We start from the raw sequence: 22,265 nt of genomic DNA, 5'->3' as shown, positions 1-22,265 counted from the left end.
GACCGTTGGTAGAGAACTATTTAGTAACGCAGACGTATGGAAGCCACAACTGAACCTCCACTCCTGGAAACATTATGAAGTTGTCAGGAGGACAAGACTTCACGGGGGCTGTGGGGAGCCTCTGTGGAACTGCCCACCTGCTGCCTCAGAGAACAGACACCCAACCGCTCCCTACCACTGAGCAGTCCACACACTGACAGAAAGGGGTCAGAAATGGAAGTGCACCTGCTGTGTGATGGTCAAGAACAAGCAAATCAAACTTGTTTCTTAGGAGTGTGCGGCAGAAATGCAGAAAATGGTGATTCCTACAGTCGGATGCCCTCGACGCAGCAGGGAGATACACAGAGTGGAGAGAATTCCAAAAAAGAGAAACGTTTTGCCTCTGTGAAAATAATACTTTATTTTAAAAAAGACTTATTTTAGTGTGTTTGCCTGAATACACACACACACACACACACACACACACACACACACACACACACACACACACACTGCCTGTGTTCTGTTCCCACAGAGGCCAGAAGAAGGAGACAGAACCTAAGTTACAGACTGTTATGAGCCACCATGTGGGTGCGGAGAACTGAGCCTAGGTCCTCTGTAGCAGGAGGGAGTGCTCTCAACTGCTGAACCATCTCTCCAGTCCTGTCTTTCAAAATACTTTCTTCTGAGAAGGAAGAGGGCATTTGATCAATAGAACAAAGATAATAAAATAAAAACCAAGTACATTTGTAATCAATTAATGAAGATGTATACAATTCTATTTTATAAAAAATTATGTGTGTGTATGGGTAGTTTTGCCTGCACATACGTCTGTGTTCCTGGTACCGAAGGAGGCCAGAGAGGACATGAGACCCCCGGAACAGGAGTTGCAGATGACTGTCAGCTACCACAGGGTGTCAGACTTGATAATGACGGCTCTATTTGTTCTCTTATTTGGAAGCCTCACCTGAGGGGACTCTGCTGCCGGGACTCTTTACAGGAAGTCCAGCCAACTATTTCAACAGCACTTCCTAGTCAATTTCTGCTGGGTGTTTTAAATACCACATTCATTGGTGCTTATCTATCTATCTATCTGTCTGTCTGTCTGTCTATCCATCCATCTATCCATCCATCTATCATCTATCCGTCCATCCATCCATCCATCCATCCATCCATCCATCATCTAACCATCTACCTATCACTTACTATTTATTCTTTTAGTTTGGCTTGTTATATACTTAATAAATTTACTCATTTAAACCTAAAGTATGGCTGTCATAGACCATCCTCCAAACTATGTAAAACAGAACTCTAAGAAGAAACAGACAGATCCTTATTTTGTGAGAAGGCTCTCAGAAACACACAGATTGTGCAGGTGTAAATACATGAGGTGTTGACAAGAACTGAAGAATACAATTGACAAGCATGAACCAAGTAGCTGCAGCTCAACTGCCGGTGGCCATGGCAGAGGAGCAGCAGATGGGGATTGACTTCAGGAGATCGGCCCACCAGAATGCAAGGCAATGACGGGCAAATCTCAGACAGGCAAGGCCCCGAGGGCTTCAGCTCCAGGATGTCTCCTGCTAGTGGTGTGTCTTTTTTTTTTTTTTTTTTTTTTTTTTTTGGTTTTTCGAGACAGGGTTTCTCTGTGTAGCTTTGTGCCTCTCCTGGGACTCACTTGGTAGCCCAGGCTGGCCTCGAACTCACGGAGATCCTCCTGACTCTGCCTCCCGAGTGCTGGGATTAAAGGCGTGCGCCACCACCGCCCGGCCTAGTGGTGTGTCTTTATGTTTGCCGCTGCCATTTTTCTCTGGTATCTGGCACGGTGTGAATGGGGGGGGGGGGCAGGGGGATGGAGGGGGGGATCCCCACCGCCTTTAATGCAGTGTGATTATCTCATGGAAATACCCTGTTCTGCTGGCATTTTTACCTGCAGATTATTATGAAGATGGTTTCCTCTGACGCTGTACTGTTTAAAGTGTTACCCCTGCTCCTGATAAAGCAGGGGCTGCAGAGGATAGAAAATAGGAACAAGGAAGTGTCACGAAGCTAGGGCTTATGAGTTTCTCTTGAGGAGCCGTATAGACTATGGTTTAGGCTAGTGATTAAGAAAAACAACTAAGTCCCAGGAGTTAGATTACGTTTTTTCTGATATTGGGAAATGTGTTTATGGGTTTCAGTGTGCATCATAGCTAAAATAAAGCTTTAAACAATTAAGTTCATGTAACTAGAAAACAAAGATTGTATGGTTAGTTAAGATAATTGGACTGAGCTCTAAAATATGGAAAGTGAAACTAGTAACCTGTTTTGTGGCAATTACAGAAACCTCTGCCTATGTAAATGGTTATGGCTGAAAGGCTCCTGATCTATGAAAAGTCCTGTTTTTCACCTGTAATATGTAAAATGGTTGATCATGTAAGGGATATGAAAAATATGTTGTTGTTTTTACTTGTAGTCATTGTAATCATTCACTTAAAAAATAAAATGTAACCACTGTTGTTCGAATCTTAGATGGTCTTTTAATAAAAAAAAAAACAAACCAGTACCAGATATTGGGGTAAAAGCTGAAAGATCAGAAGCAGAGCAAGCCACAACCACCATCTATTTATTACCTCATGAACTCCACGAATCATCTAACTGAAATCCTCTGAGTCTTCACCTAAAAGGGTCTGAGCTGAACTACCTTAGTTCCTGTTTCTCACACCTTATACACCTTTCCCTGCCCTGCTGTCACTTCCTGGGATTAAAGGCGTGTGTGCTTCCTAGTACTCAGATTAAAGATGTGTGCCACCACTGCCTGGCTCTGTTTCCAGTGAACTCACAGAGGTCCAGATGGATCTCTGCCTCCTGAGTGATAGGATTAAGGGTGTGTGCCACCACTCTCTGGCCTCTCTGTCTAATCGAGTGGCTGGCTCTGTCCTCTGATCCTTGGGCAAGTTTTATTTGGGTACATAATATATCACCACATAACCACAGTGTAACTTTTATATTGCTTGAAAGATTCTGTTGAGGTATATAAGCTGTAAGGGAAAAAATAAAAGAAGAAAGAAGGAAATCACCAGGAAAGATAAAGAAGGAAGACATCAGGAAGGATGGAGGAGGAAGACATCAGGAAGGATGGAGGAGGAAGACATCAGGAAGGATGGAGGAGGAGGACATCAGGAAGGATGGAGGAGGAAGACATCAGGAAGGATGGAGGAGGAGGACATCAGGAAGGATGGAGGAGGAAGACATCAGGAAGGATGGAGGAGGAAGACATCAGGAAGGATGGAGGAGGAAGACATCAGGAAGGATGGAGGAGGAAGACATCAGGAAGGATGGAGGAGGAAGACATCAGGAAGGATGGAGGAGGAAGACATCAGGAAGGATGGAGAAGGAAGACATCAGGAAAGATGGAGGAGGAGGACATCAGGAAGGATGGAGGAGGAAGACATCAGGAAGGATGGAGGAGGAAGACATCAGGAAGGATGGAGGAGGAAGAAGACATCAGGAAAGCAGAGGAAGGGAAACATCAGGTAGAAGAACAGAACAAAAGAACAGAGCAGAACAAGGACAAGATAATAATAACATAAAGAAGCAGCTTTCATTCCTCAGGAAAGAAGTCTGTGTGTTTTTCTCACTGACTCTGCATCTCATTCCCAGTCTCTCTGACCTGCAGAAGGCTGATCCCTCTGCATCAAACTTTGTTCAAAAAGTGTTTTCAATTCAAATGCACATGGAACACTCAGATTGGGCAATTAGGCCTTGATGTGTTTTCTCTCTACAGTAAGTGCATCACACTTCTCACAAGCAGTTTTAAGCGAAAAGAAGGGAAGAAGGGAAGGAGGGAAGGAGGGAAGGAGGGAGGAAACTAGCTAGCTAGACTCTGGCTGTGGTTTATTCCTACTGTTGGCCCATATGGCATATTTCAACTGCCCTGACACTGTGACCACTGTTACAGGGAGGAACCTGAGACCACAAGCCCAGGCCCTTAGTCCTCTGTCCCAGGACTAGAAACACAGCAGAAACCATGAGCCCCCACACTAGATGCCTACCTACCCACCTGCCCTGACCCCCAGAAACACCCCCAAAGAACAGAGAGGGAAAAGGGTCAGCTCATGCTCACACATATTTAATCTCTGCTCTTGTCTTAAATTCCAGAATGTTGCTTCCAAGCCATAGTCCCCTTCTCCTGGCCACTCAAGGCCTAGTCATCCACCACACCCCTCCCTGAGGACCCAAGCTCTCCAGGGACCACTCTGTTCCTGCCCTGACTTCTGTGGAATATGGACATGCAGCCTCGATCAATCATCTACCTAGTGCCATTCAGCAGAGGCAAATCAGGAAGAGGAGGTGTGAAGAAGTCACAGACCCACTGGAGCTGCAGCAGCCAGAACAGGAGTAGGGGGTAGGAGGCCCTGCAGGGCCCTGGCAGCGCCCCGTGGTTTCTTTGCTCCTGGATCCATCTGGTATATTTGCTGAGGCGAGTGTATACACCTGGATTCTGAGCTGTGGTGCAGGCCTTCTTCCGCGATAACACCCCAGCCAGAATCCATCTTCCGTCAATTTCACAAGCCAACGGCCCCCCAGGATCCTCCTAGGCAAAGACAAAGGAGGGGTGGAGGCTCTGCGGGAACCACAGGACCTTCAACACCCACCCCTCAGTTTAGCTTGAGAGAATCACTCCTCCAGGAGCTCACCAGCTGGGGCCCCTTCAGCTTCTCAGTTGGAGACCACACTTAGGAATTGCAGCCAACAGCAGTCCCAGAGAAAAGAGGATCAGCAAGAAGCCCCCAGAAACTCACATAGCACGAGTCCACTCCATAATTAGTGGCACAGATCATGTTCTTCCGGATAAGGGGGATAACTCGGGGATAGAAGGACTTCTCGTGGAAAACACGGTCACACTTTTTGTTGTCCATAATGAATACCTCTGCCTCCCAGAGCTCTGGAGTCAGTGTCAAGTTGTCTGTAGGGCACATAATGGATAAGTTGTGACCCCTCACTCCCTCCACTCAGCCCTGCAGGTCCACTGAGCTCTGCCCCACCACACCTAGGCACCTTCCTTCACGTGGTCTTTCTTTACAGTGTAGGCCTGCCACAGGGAGCCCTTCACCATGCGAGGCTTGTCACCACACAGGGAGCCCTTCACCACACAGGGAGCCCTTCACCACACAGGGAGCCCTTCTTCACCATGCGGAGGTTGGTTCGGAGCCCCTTCTCAAGGAAGCTTTTGCTGCTAAACCCAGAAGGCTACCAAGTCCCAGCACGGCCACTTACAACTTGGGACTCCAACCCTGTGATTTCTTTTTTTCTTTCACCAGTATTTGTTCCCTTAGTCCCAACTGACAGCTGCTTCTCTAGGCATTTCTGGTCATCTATCTACTCAGAGCTTGGCTCAGATCCCCTGCCCTTGACCTCAAGATCCTCTGACAAGGTCTTTGCCTTGCTTGCTTTGTTTTTAAACAGTCTCATACAGCCCAGGCTGGTATCAAACTTATGTACCTAAGGCTGGCTTTGAACTCATCACTCCCTGGCTCCACCTCCCTCATGCTGGGGTTACAGGTGGCATTCATCAATGTACCTGGCTTCTTCGACACTTTCTTTGTCAGCCTCTTTACCACCCACCCCCATCCCCCACTCTGTGACTCCCTTTCCGGCAGGGCATGCATTCCAATGCCAAGGGCTCAGAGCATGGCAGCTGTTTCAGTTGTGGCCGGGGGATGGGGGGTGGGGTGGGGGGGTGGGGGGGGTGTGGGGGGGGTGGGGGAGGTGGGGGGGTGGGTGGGGTGGGGGGATGGGGGGTGGGGTGGGGGTACGACACAGGACACGGACGGGACGGGACTGGATGGCTTCCTAGCTCCAAGTTTCTGTGCAAGGCAGATGCTCACCCAGCCCAAGCAGTGCTAGCCTGACTGCAGCGCCTGTGTGAATTGTAACAGTGAAACACCACGTGACGAGAGCTTAACACACTCCAAACCGCAGGCTGGAGACCACAGCCAGAGCCTCCTCAAAGGCGCCACAAGGGATGGGGCAACAAAGGCCCAAAGGGACATCCCCAAACCCATCCAACTTACCCGAGGAGTGCTTCTTAGTCTGGCCCCAGCCAGTCACCCAGCACTGAGTCCCAACCTTCAAGTTGAAGTTGTACTCTGGGAGACAGATGGGCTGCACATACTTGTTGTAGGTGATAGGAATATCCAGATGGAGAAGGGCAATATCGTGTCTGAAGAAGTTCCGGCCCCAGTACTTGGGATGTAAAATGATGTCACCCACACGAATCTTCCGGGCCCAGGAAGAGCCTTTGGGCTGCAGCTTGCTGCTACCCAGCATCACTGAGTATTCTTTGTGGCTGCAGGAGATACAGAAGCCCACCTGGCAGACATCCGTTTCCCACACAACTATGCACCTGCCTCCTCCCAGGACCCTTCCTTTCCCTGAAGTCCCGAGAGACATACTCTGTCCACTCAGTCTGGATTAATTCAGTCTGGGCACTCATAGTCAAAATCATAACAGCCCTTTCATTCACAGTCCCATTGAGTCAAGGTGTGTGGGTGTCACTCCTGGGGTGGGGGTCTGGATTTTCCTGTTGCCCAGCTTAGGATACAGTCTCTGTTGTTTGGGGTTCCACCCCAACGTAGTCCCAAGATCTGTGAGATCCTGAGCCTGACTCTTTCCCTGTGCTGGTGACTCTTCCCATCTCCTGTATCGTTTCATAGAAGTTCTGAGGAAGCTGGGCTGGGCCCATGGTAGTGCTAGGCCTCTAGATCCTGGAACCATGGGTCACACTCACCCCTGGATGCAGTGAGCTGCAGAGATCACCCAACTGAAATCAAGGAGGGCCCCTCCACACACGTGTTCATTTTCTATGCGAACGCTCACTTCCCAGGGCCAATGGCGGAACTTCTTCAAACTGTCTGGCCACCAGGGCTTGCCACAAACTTCAGAACAAGCATTGCGGAGAGCAGCGTGTCCACAGAGAGGAAAATCAGAATGAGTAGTAACAAGTCGCCCTCCAGGGTCAGGTTGCCAAGACTGTTCTATCAGGGGCTTCTTCCCACTTCAAAGAGAAGACACTGAGGGACAGAGGACAGTGGACCCCAAAGGCACCGAACTAGACAAAAAAATGACAGTCACAAAGATAAGAGCAGGAAGGAAGAGACAGAGAGACCAACAGCTGGAGAGTGAGAATAAGATCCACAGAAGGCCATCCATGCCGAACCTCACAACAATGCAGACACAGAGCAGGAGTTTCAAGATGGAAAATGCTTTTCTTGCACTGGACCATGTTCTTGGAAAGCTGCCCTGTTGGCTGCATCTCTCTGATGCAAAAAGTCCATGCACTGGTCAGAGTGGGAAAAAAATAACTATGAATTTCTCTGTGAGAGGTCTTTACCCTCAGCAGCCTAGACCCCACAATTATTAATTTGCCTCCTGGCCTACCAGTTAAGGTGTATGTATGAATGAATAAATGAATAAATGAATGAATGAATGAATGAATGAATGAATGAATGAATAAACATAGGTGCAGAGATTCTAAATAAAGTACAGTGTGCTGCCGGGAGTGGTGGCACTCACCTTTAATCCCAGCACTAGAGAGACAGAGGCAGGTAGATCTCTGTGAGTTCCAAGATAGCCAGGGCTATGTAGAGCAATCCTATTTCTACTAAATAAATAAAATAATAAAAACAAAAAAAATAAAGAAGAGGAAGAAAACCTCAAAACATTTTTGAAAAGAAAGGGTGAGTGAGAGGGAAGACTATGACAAAGTAAAATCACAAACATGTTGAAAGTGTTGTAACAAAACTGACTGCATACTAACTGGAAAACTTAGCAAGGGGCTGGAGGGATGTCTCAGCCATGACGAGCACTTGCTGCTCTCTCGGGCTTGGCCCTCAGCACCAACATGTTGACTCACAATCATCTGGAACTGTGGTTCCAGGCGACTTGGCACCCTCTTCTGACATAAGGCACATACACACACGCCCAGAAAATAAAAATGAACAAAAACAATTCTATGTCCAAATAAAAACATCTTTAGGGGCTGGGAGAGCGCTCAGCTGGGAAAGTGCTTGGTGTGTGAGCACCAAGACCCGACTTCAGTCCCCAGCACAGAATAAAGCCAGGCATGGTGGTCCAGGCTTGTAATCCCAGTGCTGGGGAGGCAGGACAGGCAGATCCCTGGTGCTCGCCAGCCAGCCAGTCTAATCCTAACCGGTAACCTCCCAACCAATGAGAGACTGTCTCCAGAAACAAAGTGGGCAGTGCATGAGGAACAGCACCTGAGTTTGACTTCTGTTCTCTACATGCATTCGTACACATTCTCACACACAAGCCTGTGCACCTGCGCGCACACACACACACTCTCCATCTTAAATGAGACTGAATTACAGAGGGAAACCAGGAAGGAGTGAGGCTTGGCCAGAAGCAAGAACATAGTAAATTAACCGCTTAGTCAATAGTGAACCTTAGTGGAGTCCTGACAGAATCCAAGGCCATGGAGACCTATGGACTCAGCCATGAGCTCCCTGGATCTAAGGGGGAAGGAAGACAGGAAGCCCCAGGAACCAGGCTCAGCAGACAGTGCCCCAGGTAGTTCCTTATGAAACTGTAGGAGAGGCTCAAGCCTGAGCCGAATTCAAAGTAGCCCTGCATTCTCATGGAAGACCTAGGTGCTCTTTCTTCTAAGCAGTTCGGGTCATGTCCTAGATCGACAAGTGCTGTTTAGGAAGTACATCCAATACTTGCTTCCTACCAAGCCAGAAATGCTAGTTAGGCAGAGACGTTCAGAACGTACTTTCCCCAGGAACTGGAACTTTCCCTGCCACAGGGACCCACTGACCCACCTGGTTGGTTGCGGTTCTCTTTATCACCTGAAGGAGAAAGGGAGAGCAGACATGAAGCTCTAACTTGCAAAGGGATAGAGTAAAGCGGTGCATTTTTTATAAATTAGTCCACTCACTCGCTCACCAAATCGCCCCTAATCTGATGCTGTTCCCCAGTCTGAAGTCACAGGCTAGGAAACACCTGTATCAAATAGAGCCTGTCTGGGGACACATGCTGCCCAGCTGTTGAGACAGTAAACACATAACTACCACGTGAGATCAGGACTGGGACAGGGCCAGAGACGTCAGGTGACTCCAGAAGAGGGGGCAGGTTTAAGAGACAGTGGAGAGGAGACAAACAAATAAAATTGATTTAAAAAAAAATCCCTCCGGGGAGAAACACAATAGTATATTCCAGAGCCTTTGGAGGACAAAAATGATGTCTGTGGTAGAAGAGAAAAATAATGGCAAAAAAAAATAATAAGTAAATAATGTCTGGAGATGAGCATCAGAGGCCAACCAGAGAGGGCCACATGAGCCAGGCTGAGAGGCTCTGGGAGGCCAGTGGAGGTGTGGACCGTGTGGACTGTATCATGAAGGCAGCAGGGCAGAGCCAGGAAAGTGGTAGGACAGACGGTAGTGAGATCTCCATAGAGTCTCTGCAGAACTCGGGCAAGCAGTGAGGGATCTGGAGGAGGCTCTGAGAACAGACGTGATGAGGTACGTGGGTTGGTCTAGAGGCACTGGTTTCTGAATTCAGAGACGGGGAGGGGGGGGCTGTCATTCACTAAGACAGACAACTAAGAAAGCAAGCCAGTTTTCAGGAAAATGAGAGTCTGGCATGGACACCAAAGAAGTGAGATGCTTCGGGATGGTTCCGGGGAAGAGGTCCAGCAGGTGGGTGTGCCTGCAGGCCATTGTTTTAGGGGTGCCTTGACACACTGCAGCTCCATGCCTGGGGCAAGTGGCAGGACATAAACCAGGGAGTCAAGAGGGGGAAGGAATCAAACAGCCCCTTCCGAAACATCCTATGTCAGAGGTAAGCAGAGACTGGGCATGGCGTGGGCATGGAGGAGAGGGATTCTACGGAAACCCAAGACTCAGAAAGCTGGGAAGGTGGCATGTGCTTGTAATCCCAGCACTTAGCAGGTGGAGTCAGGAGGTTCTGGACTTCAAGGCTATCCTCAGCTACATGGATCCTAGGGTTCATGAGACCTTGTCCCCCTCCCCAAATAAAAAGAGAAAAAAAGGATTGGAAAGGGTTGGGGGAGGAGCCACGGGAAATAAAAAGAGGGGGGGGGGAGCAATAAAAAACCAAACCAGCAATAAGGACAAGGACAGGTCAGGAATGGGCTGAGGACTGCGTGGGAAGTAAAATGCCCGAAGGAAGCACGAAGTGATAATGACTCTCGGGGAGGCTGGCAGCACACTCGGAGGGACGTTCGAGCAAAGCAATGAATCCGCCTGGACGGATGAGCATGACCAGTGTAAGCAGCACCTCTCAGCCCCCGCTCCAGCTCCACTCCGCTCCGGAGGCATACTCCCACCGGCGAAGAAGTGGCTTTGGTTAGTGTTACAGAGTCTTTAGATTTGGAGGGATCACTGGGGACTGGGGGGGAAGAGTCTGAAAAGACAGCACTCGAGGGCTGGTGATGGGAAGAAGCCAACGTTTAGAATATCATCCTTTTGAGAGGCTGGAGATATGGAAGGTGCCTGAGCATGGAGGAAGAGGCCAGGGACGCTCCCCGCTGCTGTCTCCAGGAGGCCACAGGGCAGTTGTGACCTGAGGCACCTAGGAATGGGTAGCAGAAGAGAGGTGACAGCGAAGTGGGGGATGGCGCACACAAGTTCCAAGTGGCTGGAAAGGAAGAGCCAACCTGAGCAAGGCTGGAGAGGACCCAGAAGGGGCAGCAGAGAAGGTGCCTGCCTCACCTGCATTTGAAGGCGGAGGCAGCAACATCAGCGTCACAAGACAGGTTAAGACCCAGGGCCTCAAGGATCCAGGCCAAGCACCCAGGCCACACAACGACGTAGCCATCAGTATCTATGGGCTGCGGAGACAGCACCAGCGTGCTGCCACGTGCCCTCACCCCGTACGTGATGACGTCTTAGACACGTGACGTGATAGCGCCCAGAGCCTGGCCACGCCTCTTCAGGGCTTTCAAATTCTCGCACCTGGACCCTATCTGGTCCTTAAGATGATTTCAGATCCTTTGACTGGGAGTGGATCTCAGATTACAGATCTACGAAAACAACCCCAGTGCTCTAAGAGTGTGGCGGTGCATCCGGGGCCGAACTGGTGAAAGATCCCTGAGCCAGGAACAGCCTCTTGTGCAGCCTCAGGCTATATACTCTTGTTCTCTGGGCCTGTTGCCCAAGGAGTTTCATGGTCACTATTGACAAGGACCGGGAAAGCCCAAGAACAGAAAATAACAAAATTGCTCGGGAAGATGGTTTTGAGAAAGTAAACCGGGCGGTGGTGGCGCACGCCTTTAATCCCAGCACTCGGGAGGCAGAGCCAGGTGGATCTCTGTGAGTTCGAGGCCAGCCTGGGCTACCAAGTGAGTTCCAGGAGAGGCGCAAAGCTACACAGAGAAACCCTGTCTCGAAAAACCAAAAAAAAAAAAAAAAAAAAAAAAAAAAAAAAAAAAGAAAGAAAGAAAGTAATGGCTGAATTGGATCTAAGACTAAACCAAGGAGTGGGCAGGGTTGGGGACAGGGTGCTGAGTGAAGCAGAGCAGCTGTCCTCTTCCTCAGACCAACAACATGAAGGATTGTCACCACTGAAAAGGAGCAGCTGTTTGTGCCCGGCCTTGGGCATAAACGGGGCTTTCCACGGTGGGATGATCTCTTTGGATCTTCAGAGCATAGATTGTGAGATGACCACCCAAATTCCTGTTTCCTGCTTAGTTCCAGGTGTCCAGCAGAACTCTTGAGATCCTATCACCCAGTCTGGCATTTAAACATTGTGTGTCTGTTTTTGAGACAGGGTTCCTCTGTATAACAGACCTAGCTGTCCTGGAACTCGCTCTGCAGACCAGGCTGGCCTCGAACTCATAGAAATCTGCCTGCCTCTGCCTCCCAAATGCTGGGATTAAAGACGTGTGCCACCACCACCCAGTCAGCATTTTTTTTTTTATTTAACCACAGTAGTGGCCCTCACTTCTAATCCCACTGGAGAGGCAGAGGCAGGTGAATCTCTTGAGTTCCCGGCCTACCTGGTCTATAGAGTAAGTTCCAGGACAGCCAGGACTGTTACACAGAGAAACCCTGTCTTGAAATACAAAACCAAAAGTTGTTAATTTTATTTTTTATGTGTGCGAGTGTTTTGTCTGCATATATGTCTGTACACCACATGTGTGCCTGATGCCCACGGAAGCCAGAAGGCATCAGATCCCCTAGGGCTGGAGTTACAGATGGTTAGAAGCCACCATGTGGGCTCTGTGAATCAAACTTGGGGTCCCATGGAAACTCTTAACCACTGAACCATCTCTCCAGCCCCCCAGCTTGGCATTTAAGTGAGTTTGAATGAGTAACTTGTGCCACTTACACGGCAAGGTAGGCAAGAGACACTTGTCCTTCTGCCAGCATTTGGTCCCCAAAGTTAGGTCCTCTCAGCAGCTACATCAGCAGCACCTTAGGAACTTGCTAGAAACCTTCATCCTCAAGCCTTGGCCCAGACTTCCAGGATTGAAAACTTCCTTGGTGAGACCAATAATGTGGATTGTATTTCTCTTTAGACAGGGCCCTCTCTGTGTATCCCTGGCTGGCTTTGAACTTGTGGTAATTCTCCTGCTTCTGCCTCCCAAGTGTTGGGATTACAGATGTGTCCCATCACTCCTGGCAGTAATGTGGATTTTAACAAGCCCTCAGAGTATGCTCACACAGGTGAAGAATGGACCATGAGGCTAAGAGCAGAACTCTATAACAGGGAAATGCTCTCTCTTGACATAGACTCACTTGCTGTAGTGAACAGCGTGAAATTTGGGGTGTTAGTCTATGAAGAGCCAGTGGTTTCTGCAGGGTGGAGGTGGTTGGGGGTCTTGCTGTTGTTTTGACACAGCACTTCATGCATCCCAGGTTAGCCTCAAACTCAATTTGTAGCAAAGGACCGACTGATTGTCCTTACCTCTACCTTCCAAGCGGTAGGGATATGGACAAACACTACCTCCTCTGCCCTGGGTCCAATGGTTTCTTCAAGTATCTGGTGATGCATGTGTTCATTAAGAGGTGGGTCTGACAGGGCTACATAGTGATATCCTGTCTCAAAAATAAAAAAAAATAATAAAAATAAAAAAATAAAGAGGAGGTTGATGTAAACTTGTCAGATTCATCCAACCTTTGGCAGTGGTTGGAACTGAATGCACACCGAAGCCATGGGGAACAGGACAGTGAAACACGGAGCCCTGGAAAGACAAAGGGTGGGGGGGGGGTTGGAGGAGACTGGGGAACACATCTACAGTCAGACTGTGTAGGAGATGGAGGAAGCTGTGCGGAATGCAGTGAATCTCTCTCAAAATCCTCCTGACTTTGGGACCACGGCCCTTGGAAATAAAGTCAGATGAAGAGCAAGAAGGGAAGGACAAATGAATAAATAATAAAAACAAGAGGAAGAGGGGCTGGGGATTTAGCTCAGGGGTAGAGCGCTTGCCTAGCAAGTGCAAGGCCCTGGGTTCGGTCCTCAGCTCCGGAAGAAAAAAAAAAGAAAGAAAGACTGTTTCTCAGGCCCCAGCTTCGTTCTTGCTCCCAGCTCCTGCCCCCCCCCCCCCCCCCACACAAGCCCCTGCTCCCAGCTTGGAAAGTGGTATAGCTCAGCTACATTGCCTGCCCAGACGCTGATCACCGATAACCACATCAGGCACGCAGGTGGCAGGACCGCCTACCAAAACCACCTATAGGACTCAGGTCTGAGCTAGCCAGCCTCATCTCTTCTGTGCTTTACTACAAACTGCAAGTAACTTCCCCAGGTAAATGGGGATCCAGTTCTCTGAGCGGCCAAAGACCCAAATACCCCAGGTGAGCAGAGCTTTCAGGACACAGGACACGCTCCAAACATTTATTCGGCTCATATTTGAAAGCTCCCCACTGCAAAACTGCCTCAACACAACTTAGGGTGACCCTGGATGTGATCGCCTGAGGAAGGGGGTGCCGGGCAGGATTGTCCTTTCATGAAACCTATGAGGCAGAGCTTGTACACTCACTGACAGACCCCACAGGGAATTTCTGCCAGCCTCACATACTTAAGTCCCAGCTTCATACCTCTGCAGGGAGCTGGCAATGTTCCCCTCCCCTCCCTCCGTCCCTCCCCCCTCCCTCCCTCCCACCCCCACCCCCACCCCTTTCAGCAGTCACTGAGCTGTGTGACACAGAGCCAGTCTCTCTTCTTGGCAGGTGTCCTCCATAACGTTAAGAGTTGTTGTGCTCCACCTAGCAGTCAAGCTGGCTCTCTCATTGGGGTCAGTTCACTCTCATTCCCACCAGGCAAGAACAATCAGGTATGGGTGTGTCTGAGATAAGTGACCCAAACATCAGTCGGGACACTCGGCCACAGTCCATTATGGCTCTCCCCGGGGCAATGGATCCTGACTGGAATCTGAAGACGGGGCAGAGAGAGGGAAATGAGATTGGAGAAGAGGCCTAGTGGGAGACTCAAAACCAACAGGAAGACAGTGGGCTAAGGGGGTCACAGCATTACCAGGATGGCCAGCTGCAGCACCAGAGACAGGGATAGGACCAAGACTCCCATGGAATCCACACAGGAAGTCTGACTTAAAATATATTTGAGCCATTCATTGTATTCCACGATGTCTGTGTAAACTGAGGGGACAGAGACTTGACCACAGTTGATGCCCCAGCTCACAATCCCCACCTGGATCCATGTGTTGTCAGATTCACAGACAAGGGGGCTCCCAGAATCTCCCTGAAAAAGAGGAGAAAGAAACCAACTGCAGGGAAGGACAGGGAGCAGGCTGGCTGCATTGAAAGGTGCTGGGAAGACTTCCTCGGGCCCCAACGGCTCTTCCAGGCCTAGCTTCCCCTCCCCTCCCCTCCCCTCCCCTCCCTCCCTCGTTCCCTCCCTTCCTTCCTTCCTTCCTTTCTTTTTTGAGACAGAGTTTCTCTGTGTAACAGCCCTGGCTGTCCTGGAACTAGCTCTGTAGACCAGGTTGACCTCAAACTGACAGAGATCTGCCTGCTTCTGCCTCCCGAAAGCTGGGATTAAAGGCATGCGCCACTGTGCCTGGCCCTAGATTCTTTTAATGACTGAGATTTAACAGATTAAATGCTTATGTGAGCACTGTGGCGTCCTCTGAGCAATGCTACACCTTCTCTGGTGATCAGGTGCATAAACACAAGATGCAAAGCCAGTCCAGCCCAGCAGAGCAGTCATATATTGAAATTTACCTTGGGAGTCCCTAATCTACAGATCCAAACCCTTTCTGGAGAACTTCTAAGCCTGCCGTGACTCATGACTCTGAAACTGTGATAGCCCTGTGCTCTAGAGTATGCAACCTGCAGAACCCTCCCCAGCATCAGGCTAGTGTCTAGCTAGACTGCTCAGTCCTGGGTTTTGAAAAACATGAGATATTTTGAGCCTCATCATTGCATAGAGGTGCTGGAATCTTTATCACAGCCTCAGGAATTCTCTCTGCCCTAACCCCAGTGAGTGACCCGCTCAATGTCAGCTGCACTGCCTGTAAGAGCCCGAGACATTTCCACTGCAGCACAATTCTGCATGGCCTTGCCCCACCCTAAACCCAAGGCCCTACAACCAGCCACCTCGAACACACCTCCCTCACCACCTCAGGCTCTGCTCAGGACTCCTAGATGATGCAACAATCTCAGAAGTCTTCAGTCCAGGCACCGTCCCCCCAAGGGGGTCACTTATCTAGAAGGTAACTCTCACCATGCCCACCCAGCTTCACCTCCCAGTCCTGGCTGGGCCAATCTAGAAATCTGACATAGCACTCCAGGCTGTATATATTCCAACTCTAACCACTGTTTTTTGTTTTGTTATTTGCCGCTGCTGCTGTTGTTGTTGTTGTTTTCTTTTTTCTTTCTTTTTTTTTTTTTTTTTTTGGTTTTTGAGACAGGATTTCTCTGTGTAGCTTTGTGCCTTTCCGGGAACTCACTCTGTAGCCCAGGCTGGCCTCGAACTCACAGAGATCCGCCTGGCTCTGCCTCCCGAGTGCTGGGATTAAAAGCGTGTGCCACCACCACCTGGCCGTTGTTGTTTTCAAGGCAGGCTTTCTTTGTATAGCCCTGGCTGTCCTGGAACTTGATCTGTAGTGTAGATCACGTTGGCAGACCACACTGGTCCCAAACTCAGAGATCTGCCTGCCTCTGCCTCCCGACGAATGCTGGAATTAAAGGAGTGCACGACCACCACCCGGCTCCAACTCTAACCACTTGTATGACCACATTGTGATCCCATTGCTCCAAATATATACAAAACTTTCTTCAGCATCGGACCTCTGAACCCTTAGACATGCCTGTGCCCCATCACAACAATGACACCCTCCTCTTTCCAAGAAATTCAAATGTGCATCCACTAACAGCCCAAAACCCCTTCTCAAGAGTGCAGGCTTATGCAGAGGGAAGAAATGAACCTGGGGATCCTAGAGGTACTCACAGAAAGAGCTTCAATTTATCTCCTTGGATTTTGCCTTCCAGAGATTTATAATGTCTATGTTGCAAGGGTTAACTAAGAAAATATAGGAGCCGGGCGGTGGTGGCGCACGCCTTTAATCCCAGCACTCGGGAGGCAGAGGCAGGCGGATCTCTGTGAGTTCGAGGCCAGCCTGGTCTCCAAAGCGAGTACCAGGAAAGGCGCAAAGCTACACAGAGAAACCCTGTCTCGAAAAACCAAAAAAAAAAAAAAAGAAAAGAAAATATAGGTCAAATGCTCACGTTGGCATGGTTGAGTGGCACATAAAACTCAGTGCAAAACACTGCATTATCACCCTCGGTTTAAATACTTTAGCAAAGTCACTAGGTAGCAAAGACTAAACCTTTTAGAAGGACCAGGCCAGGCCAACTCATGGAAAACGTGAGGACTCATTCCATAAACCTTAACAAAGGGGTCTGTACAAGATGAAGCAGCATGACACTGTGGCTTACACCTTCCAGCCTAGTGTCAGGAGGCAGAGGCAGGAGGATCTCTGTCAGTTTGAGGCCAGCCTGGTCTACACAACAAGTTCCAGGGCTACACAGTGAAACCCTGTCTAAAAAAGGAGGCGATGATGGCAGGTAACTCAAGCCTTTGAGGTGATGACCAAAACATACAGGCTTTCAGGGGCCCATAAACTGACCCAACAAGGACTCTGTCCTGAGTCATGCCGGCCGCAGATCATCCCTTGCATCATGACGTTTTCAGATGTCTTCAACTGTCTCCGGAACAGCCGATTACAATGCTTCTGGAGAAGAATGTTCTGCTGAACCTCCTGAAGGGGAACTGAGGTGAACACTGTATCTACAGAAAAACAATTTAGGATCTGTACCAGGAGGTGGCAGGAGCTACCAGCATCTGCTCGGTGCCACAGGGTGTACGAACATACAGTTGATCCCTTAAGACAGACAGGCCAGCCGGGATGGTGGTGGTGCACACCTTTAATCCCAGCACTTGGGAGGCAGAGGCAGGTGGATCTCTGTGAGTTCGAGGCCTGGTCTACAAAGTGAGTTCTAGGACAGGCTCCAAAGCTACACAGAGAAACCTGTCTCAAAAAACAAAAAATAATAAATAAATAAATAAATAAATAAGACAGACCATGCACTGGACACCTGTCCCATAGGAAACAGACAAGAAAAGTCTTGCCAGCTAGAAAATGACAACCAAACGTCTGCCAGAGTCTTTGTGGTAGGAAGGCCAAAGGTCCTGGGCTCTGCTCAGCCCAGGAAGGAGGAAGCTCAACCCTTCGGGGGAAGAACAGCTCAAACTGGTCAGTATCACATGACTCCAGCCCAAATCTAACTTCGACAGAAACCATCACACTCAGGCCCTGACACAAAACTAAAAACCCTAACACAGTTGCAATTCCTCGCTGTCAGTGTGTTCTCCTCCCTCCTCCCCTGCCAGCCAGCTAGGAACTCGCCCCTCCCCGCCTTGCCGACCAACCCTGGAGCACCAGGCTGTCCCACTTCTGCATCCCACCTGCCAGGCTCACCATTTCCCCTCTGGTGGCCCCAGCCGGTCACCCAGCACAATGTCCCGTTCTTCACTTGGAAGGGCTTCCCAGGGAGGCACACAGGCTGGATAAGTGAGGAGTAATTCACAGGGGTGGCCAGCAGAGCAAGAGCAATGTCGCTCTTCATGGTTTGAAAGTTAAAATTGGAAGGATAGATGATGTCTTGGACCGGGACCAGAGTTGCATTTTCAGACTCAGAATTCAACACCAGTATCACCTTGTACTCCTCCTGGCTGCAAGGAAAGCACGTGACCCTTGCAGAGGCCCTTAAGGGCTTACACACCCCCTCTATACACGGCACTTGCTTCTCAGCCTAGCCTTGTATGGATGCCAAGCATCAACCCTCCTCCCCCTCCAAACCACGTCCCCTTCTCCAGGACCCCTGACCACCCTTGCCTGCCCAGCAATGCTCCAAGTGTGGTTCTTAGACCAGTATCACCTGAAAACCTATTAAAAATGAAGATGTTCAGTGTCACCTGAAACTGAATAAGAATCTTGGACTGTCACTCCTTTTTACAGATGAGAAGGAAAAAAAATTCTCTCTCTCTCTGTCTCTCTGTCTCTCTCTGTCTCTCTCTCTCTCTCTCTCTCTCTCTCTCTCTCTCTCTCTCTCTCTCGTGTGTGTGTGTGTGTGTGTGTGTGTGTGTGTGTGTGTGTGTGTGTGTGTGTGTGTTGGTTTCTCTTTGTAGCCCTGGCTATCCTGGAACTCACTTTGGAGACCAAGCTGGCCTCGAACTCATACAGATCCACCTGCCTCTGCCTCCTGAGTGCTGGGATTAAAGCATGTGCCACCACTACCCAACTAAAATGATTTTAAGAGATGGGGACAGGACACAGCTGGATCAGGGGCCCCAAACCAGGTCCCTAAACACTCACGCATATATGCAGTGGGCCGCAGTGAGCACCCATTGATGGCTGATGAGGGAGCCTCCACACACGTGTCCATTTCTGCTCTGCAGGCTCACCTGCCACGGCCACTTCCTTACTGCAGATGGTCTCCCATGATGTAACTCCATAATTCTATGGCCACATGGTTCTAAAGCGGGATTAAAAGTGAAGCCATTACTCCACACCTCCATCCCACACACAGTCGAGGTCATCCTCAGGAAGGGACTCTCTCTCCAGCCCTCCAAGCTGACCCTGCCTCCCCAGGCAGACTGGGTTGCCCTTTGACCTCTCAGACAGACCTGTAGAGCCCTGGCACCAGTGGCAGTACCCGGAAAAAAACGGTCCTACTGGAGAGTTACTTCTGGATTCCAAGACATCTTTGGGTGTGGTCGGTGAAGGAGTCCCTGATCCTGGAGTCCCAGTAGGGTCTGGAGACACCGGAACTACTGAAGGATCTGAAATACTCAGGGGTTTCATGCGGTCCCGCTGTGCCGGGGCCGCTGGACTTGCGGGCATCGCTCTGGAATCCCCCCTGGGTCTGTAAATACCACCTAGGGAAGAGACCAGCAGGAAAAGTTCAGGCCGAGGCGTGCCTGCGCCTGCGCGGCTGCTTGCTGCTAGCCTGACCGCCCCAACAGCACCGGCACGGCCTGCCACCAATGCCAACACCATCACCATGGTCACCCCAACCCAAGCCAAGCTCCATGCAGCCACACCTCTGCCACGGGTACCACACGGGACCCCTGTCCCCAGCCAAGGTCTCACTAAACAGAGGCTGAAGAAGCTGAAGCCAGACCAGGAGGGCCAGGAAGCCGCCCGCGTCACCCCTGCAGAAGCTGCCCAACCAGGCCTTGGGCTCAAGCAATCCCGCTCCTGGCACCCCCCCCCCCCCCCCTCAGCAGTGGCTCGCGCAGATGCCTCTGTGTAGGCCTGACGGCTGTGTGGGCTGTGTGCGTGCAAGTCCAGAGTGGCTCCCTAAGACATCTGATCGCTGAGTTATTCACCAAAAGCTAGGTGGGTAGCACTGTCATGGGAGAGACTTTGAAGGCATTCTAGATCTATCTTATCAATATTAAATAAAAAGGGGGCCGGAGCACTTGCTGCTCTTGCAGAAGACCTGGATTTCGTCCCCAGCACCCACATTTTGGCTCACAACTACTCATAACCCCAGTTCCGGGGGATCCCGTCTCTCTTCTGACCTCTGTGGGCACCAGGCATGCTCAAGGTGCATACACACACACACACACACACACACACACACACACACACACGAAGACAAAACTCTCATACACATAAAATAAAAAATATTAAACGAAAGGATATTAAATAAAAAGACTACCTCAATCCCAGACAACATATCATCCTAACAGTTTGATAATTTCCTTTTTAACCTCTGGGGGTAAAATAAGACCATACACAAAACCACAGAAATACACAACTTTGGTAATCCATGTAAAGCGACTATGCATGTATCTACAATCCAGGTCAAGACACAGGACTCTGCCGATGGTTCAGGAGCCCTCCCACGTACCTTCCACGGCACAACTAGAGGCTGTGCTCATTAAGCTTACTTCCATATAATTAATTACTTGTGTTTCCTGTAGCCCCCGTCCCCAAACATGCTTCCCTGCATGCTGCACCCGAGTCTGGAAGGGCTGTTTTACACTTAATGTATCTTGAAGAGATGCTCAAGACTGCACTTCCTCCTCTGTCCTCCACACTTCCTGTGTAGAAGCCCCTGCAGTCTAGACTCTTGGAACTGTACATATTCTTATTCTTCTCTATTTCCTGCAAGTCCACAGTGGGACCCAGGTCCCAGCCCTCTGCTGGCCACACAACAAGTGCTGCATTCTATTATCTGCATGTATGTAAGTGTACTGCATATGTGCCTGGTGCCCATGAAGGCCAGAAGAAGGCACCAGATCCCCTGGAACTGGAGTTATGGATGCCATGTGGGTACTGGGAACTAAACCAGGATCCTCTGCAAGAGCACCCAGTACTCTTAACTGCTGAGCCTTCTCTCCAGCCCCATCACATGATTTTCTTTTGCGACTTTACAAATGGTTTGATGATTTTGCCTAGAAACACTAATCTCTTGGGGGTGTTGAAAAATAATGATCTCATGATTGCAGCATTTTTCTTTCAGTCGTCAGCTGGGAACATTTTATCAAGAGCTTGGATATTGACACGTTTTACAGGTTTTAAAGAATTGCAACTGTTGTTCCTACTGTGGCGGGTTAGGAAACTCAGCCCAATGTTTTGCATCTTTACCAACCAGGAAGTGGAATCCATCCAGGTGTGGTAGCTCGTGCTTTAATGCCAGCAATTAAAAGTGAGAGGCAGTAAAAAGGCAAGTTCAAGGCCAGCTGGGCTAAATAGTGAGTCTGAGGCTTCCGGGTGCTAAAAAGTGAGACTTTGCCTCATTTTCCCACCCTGTTGACACTAAGATGACTTCGTGATCTGCCTCTCCCAACAGAAGCCACATTGTGCAACTTCTGAGCTTAGAGGTTAAGAGTCCTTAAAGCGTCTGCCTTCACCCATTCAGACACTGTCCTGAGGCCCTGGTCCTGCTGGAGAATGAGAGCCTTCTCAAGAAAGCTGAAGCTTCCAGACTAAACTCAAGACCATCCAGGACACTGTGCTCTGCTCTGTTAGTTGACTGCACTCCCAGCCCACAGCGCTTTAACCCATGCTTGAGGAAAAGCTGCCCCAAGAAAACTTCCCCACGATGTACATCCTAGCTTTCTTGCACTTAGGAATGCTAAGCAGCATTTCAGATTATTGTTGAGGTTCTTTGAAACTGAAAAGAAAATACCAGCAAAACCCACAAATATGTAAGAAAAATGTGGCGGTAAGCACTTGTTTAAACGAGAGCCCAAGGAAGCAGGAAAATTATCAGGCGATTCAGCTCTTCTGAGGAGCATGCGTACCAATGTCTCAGTGTTTCCATGGCTCTGTGAATATCCACAATGAAATGTCGAGCATGGAGGAACACTGCACTGTGTGAGGACACTAAATTTGGGATGCTGTGTCACCAGCAATGGATCCCTCAAACTTTCCTGAGGCTTGTATTTATTATTCCATTTTTGCCAAGCATGATTCCTGGAAGCAGTCTTGACAGAGATGAGTGCAGCGGCCTGGGGAGAAGTGTGGTGTCATTGGGAGACACCACATAAGAGAGCAAGCGAGGCAGGACTGGAAATTCAGAGGAGTTGAGCTACAAGTAGCTGTGGCTAGGGTCTCTGCTGGTCATACCAGCAGCCCTTCCAAGTCTTGCCAAATGTAAAGGGATAGGCTTCCCCTCTCTCTCTGCATACCAATGATTTTGTGTGTGTGTGTGTGTGTGTGTGTGTGTGTGTGTGTGTGTGTGTGTGTGTGTGTGCTGAGCCTGGGAAGAGATGTTATCTTAGTG

General features: G+C 49.6%; 2 protein-coding genes across 2 annotated transcripts; both read right to left on the bottom strand.

Moving 5' to 3' along the window:
- Window positions 1-4,084: 4,084 nt before the first annotated feature.
- Window positions 4,085-10,821, bottom strand: LOC128104933 (inactive serine protease 45-like). Its single transcript, XM_052729836.1, has 6 exons — window positions 10,716-10,821; window positions 8,805-8,831; window positions 6,752-6,899; window positions 6,036-6,310; window positions 4,764-4,927; window positions 4,085-4,555 (listed from the first exon to the last, which is right to left on the bottom strand). Exons 1-6 carry the CDS (start codon window positions 10,819-10,821, stop codon window positions 4,271-4,273), a joined length of 1,005 nt encoding a protein of 334 aa, XP_052585796.1. The 3' UTR covers window positions 4,085-4,270.
- A 3,458-nt stretch (window positions 10,822-14,279) lies between these two features.
- Window positions 14,280-20,415, bottom strand: LOC128105508 (putative inactive serine protease 43). The gene is made up of 7 exons (XM_052730732.1): window positions 20,385-20,415; window positions 19,619-19,726; window positions 19,153-19,404; window positions 18,842-19,001; window positions 17,945-18,198; window positions 17,093-17,253; window positions 14,280-14,703 (listed from the first exon to the last, which is right to left on the bottom strand). The coding sequence occupies exons 1-7, from the start codon at window positions 20,413-20,415 to the stop codon at window positions 14,467-14,469; spliced, it is 1,203 nt and encodes a 400-aa protein (XP_052586692.1). The 3' UTR covers window positions 14,280-14,466.
- Between the last annotated feature and the right edge of the window lie 1,850 nt (window positions 20,416-22,265).

The sequence above is a fragment of the Peromyscus californicus genome, unplaced genomic scaffold (assembly GCF_007827085.1).
Source record: "Peromyscus californicus insignis strain IS unplaced genomic scaffold, ASM782708v3 Scaffold_11__1_contigs__length_118956290, whole genome shotgun sequence".
NCBI classification, from domain to species: domain Eukaryota; kingdom Metazoa; phylum Chordata; class Mammalia; order Rodentia; family Cricetidae; genus Peromyscus; species Peromyscus californicus.
This window is presented reverse-complemented; position numbering and strand designations above follow the sequence as displayed.

Bases quoted from the DNA above. Each gene is read 5' to 3' on its own strand.
- LOC128104933 (XM_052729836.1), bottom strand. From the start codon at position 10,821: ATGGCTACGTCGTTGTGTGGCCTGGGTGCTTGGCCTGGATCCTTGAGG. The intron at 6,900-8,804 runs GTGGGTCAGTGG...CTTGTTCTGAAG, and splicing joins AGAGAACCGCAACCAACCAG to TTTGTGGCAAGCCCTGGTGG. The intron at 4,928-6,035 runs GTAAGTTGGATG...TGTGCCCTACAG, and splicing joins GACTAAGAAGCACTCCTCGG to ACAACTTGACACTGACTCCA.
- LOC128105508 (XM_052730732.1), bottom strand. From the start codon at position 20,415: ATGAGCACAGCCTCTAGTTGTGCCGTGGAAG. The intron at 19,727-20,384 runs GTACGTGGGAGG...GGGGGGTGCCAG, and splicing joins CTCTAGTTGTGCCGTGGAAG to GAGCGGGATTGCTTGAGCCC. The intron at 14,704-17,092 runs GTCAGTTTATGG...CCTCTTTTTCAG, and splicing joins CAGGACAGAGTCCTTGTTGG to GGAGATTCTGGGAGCCCCCT.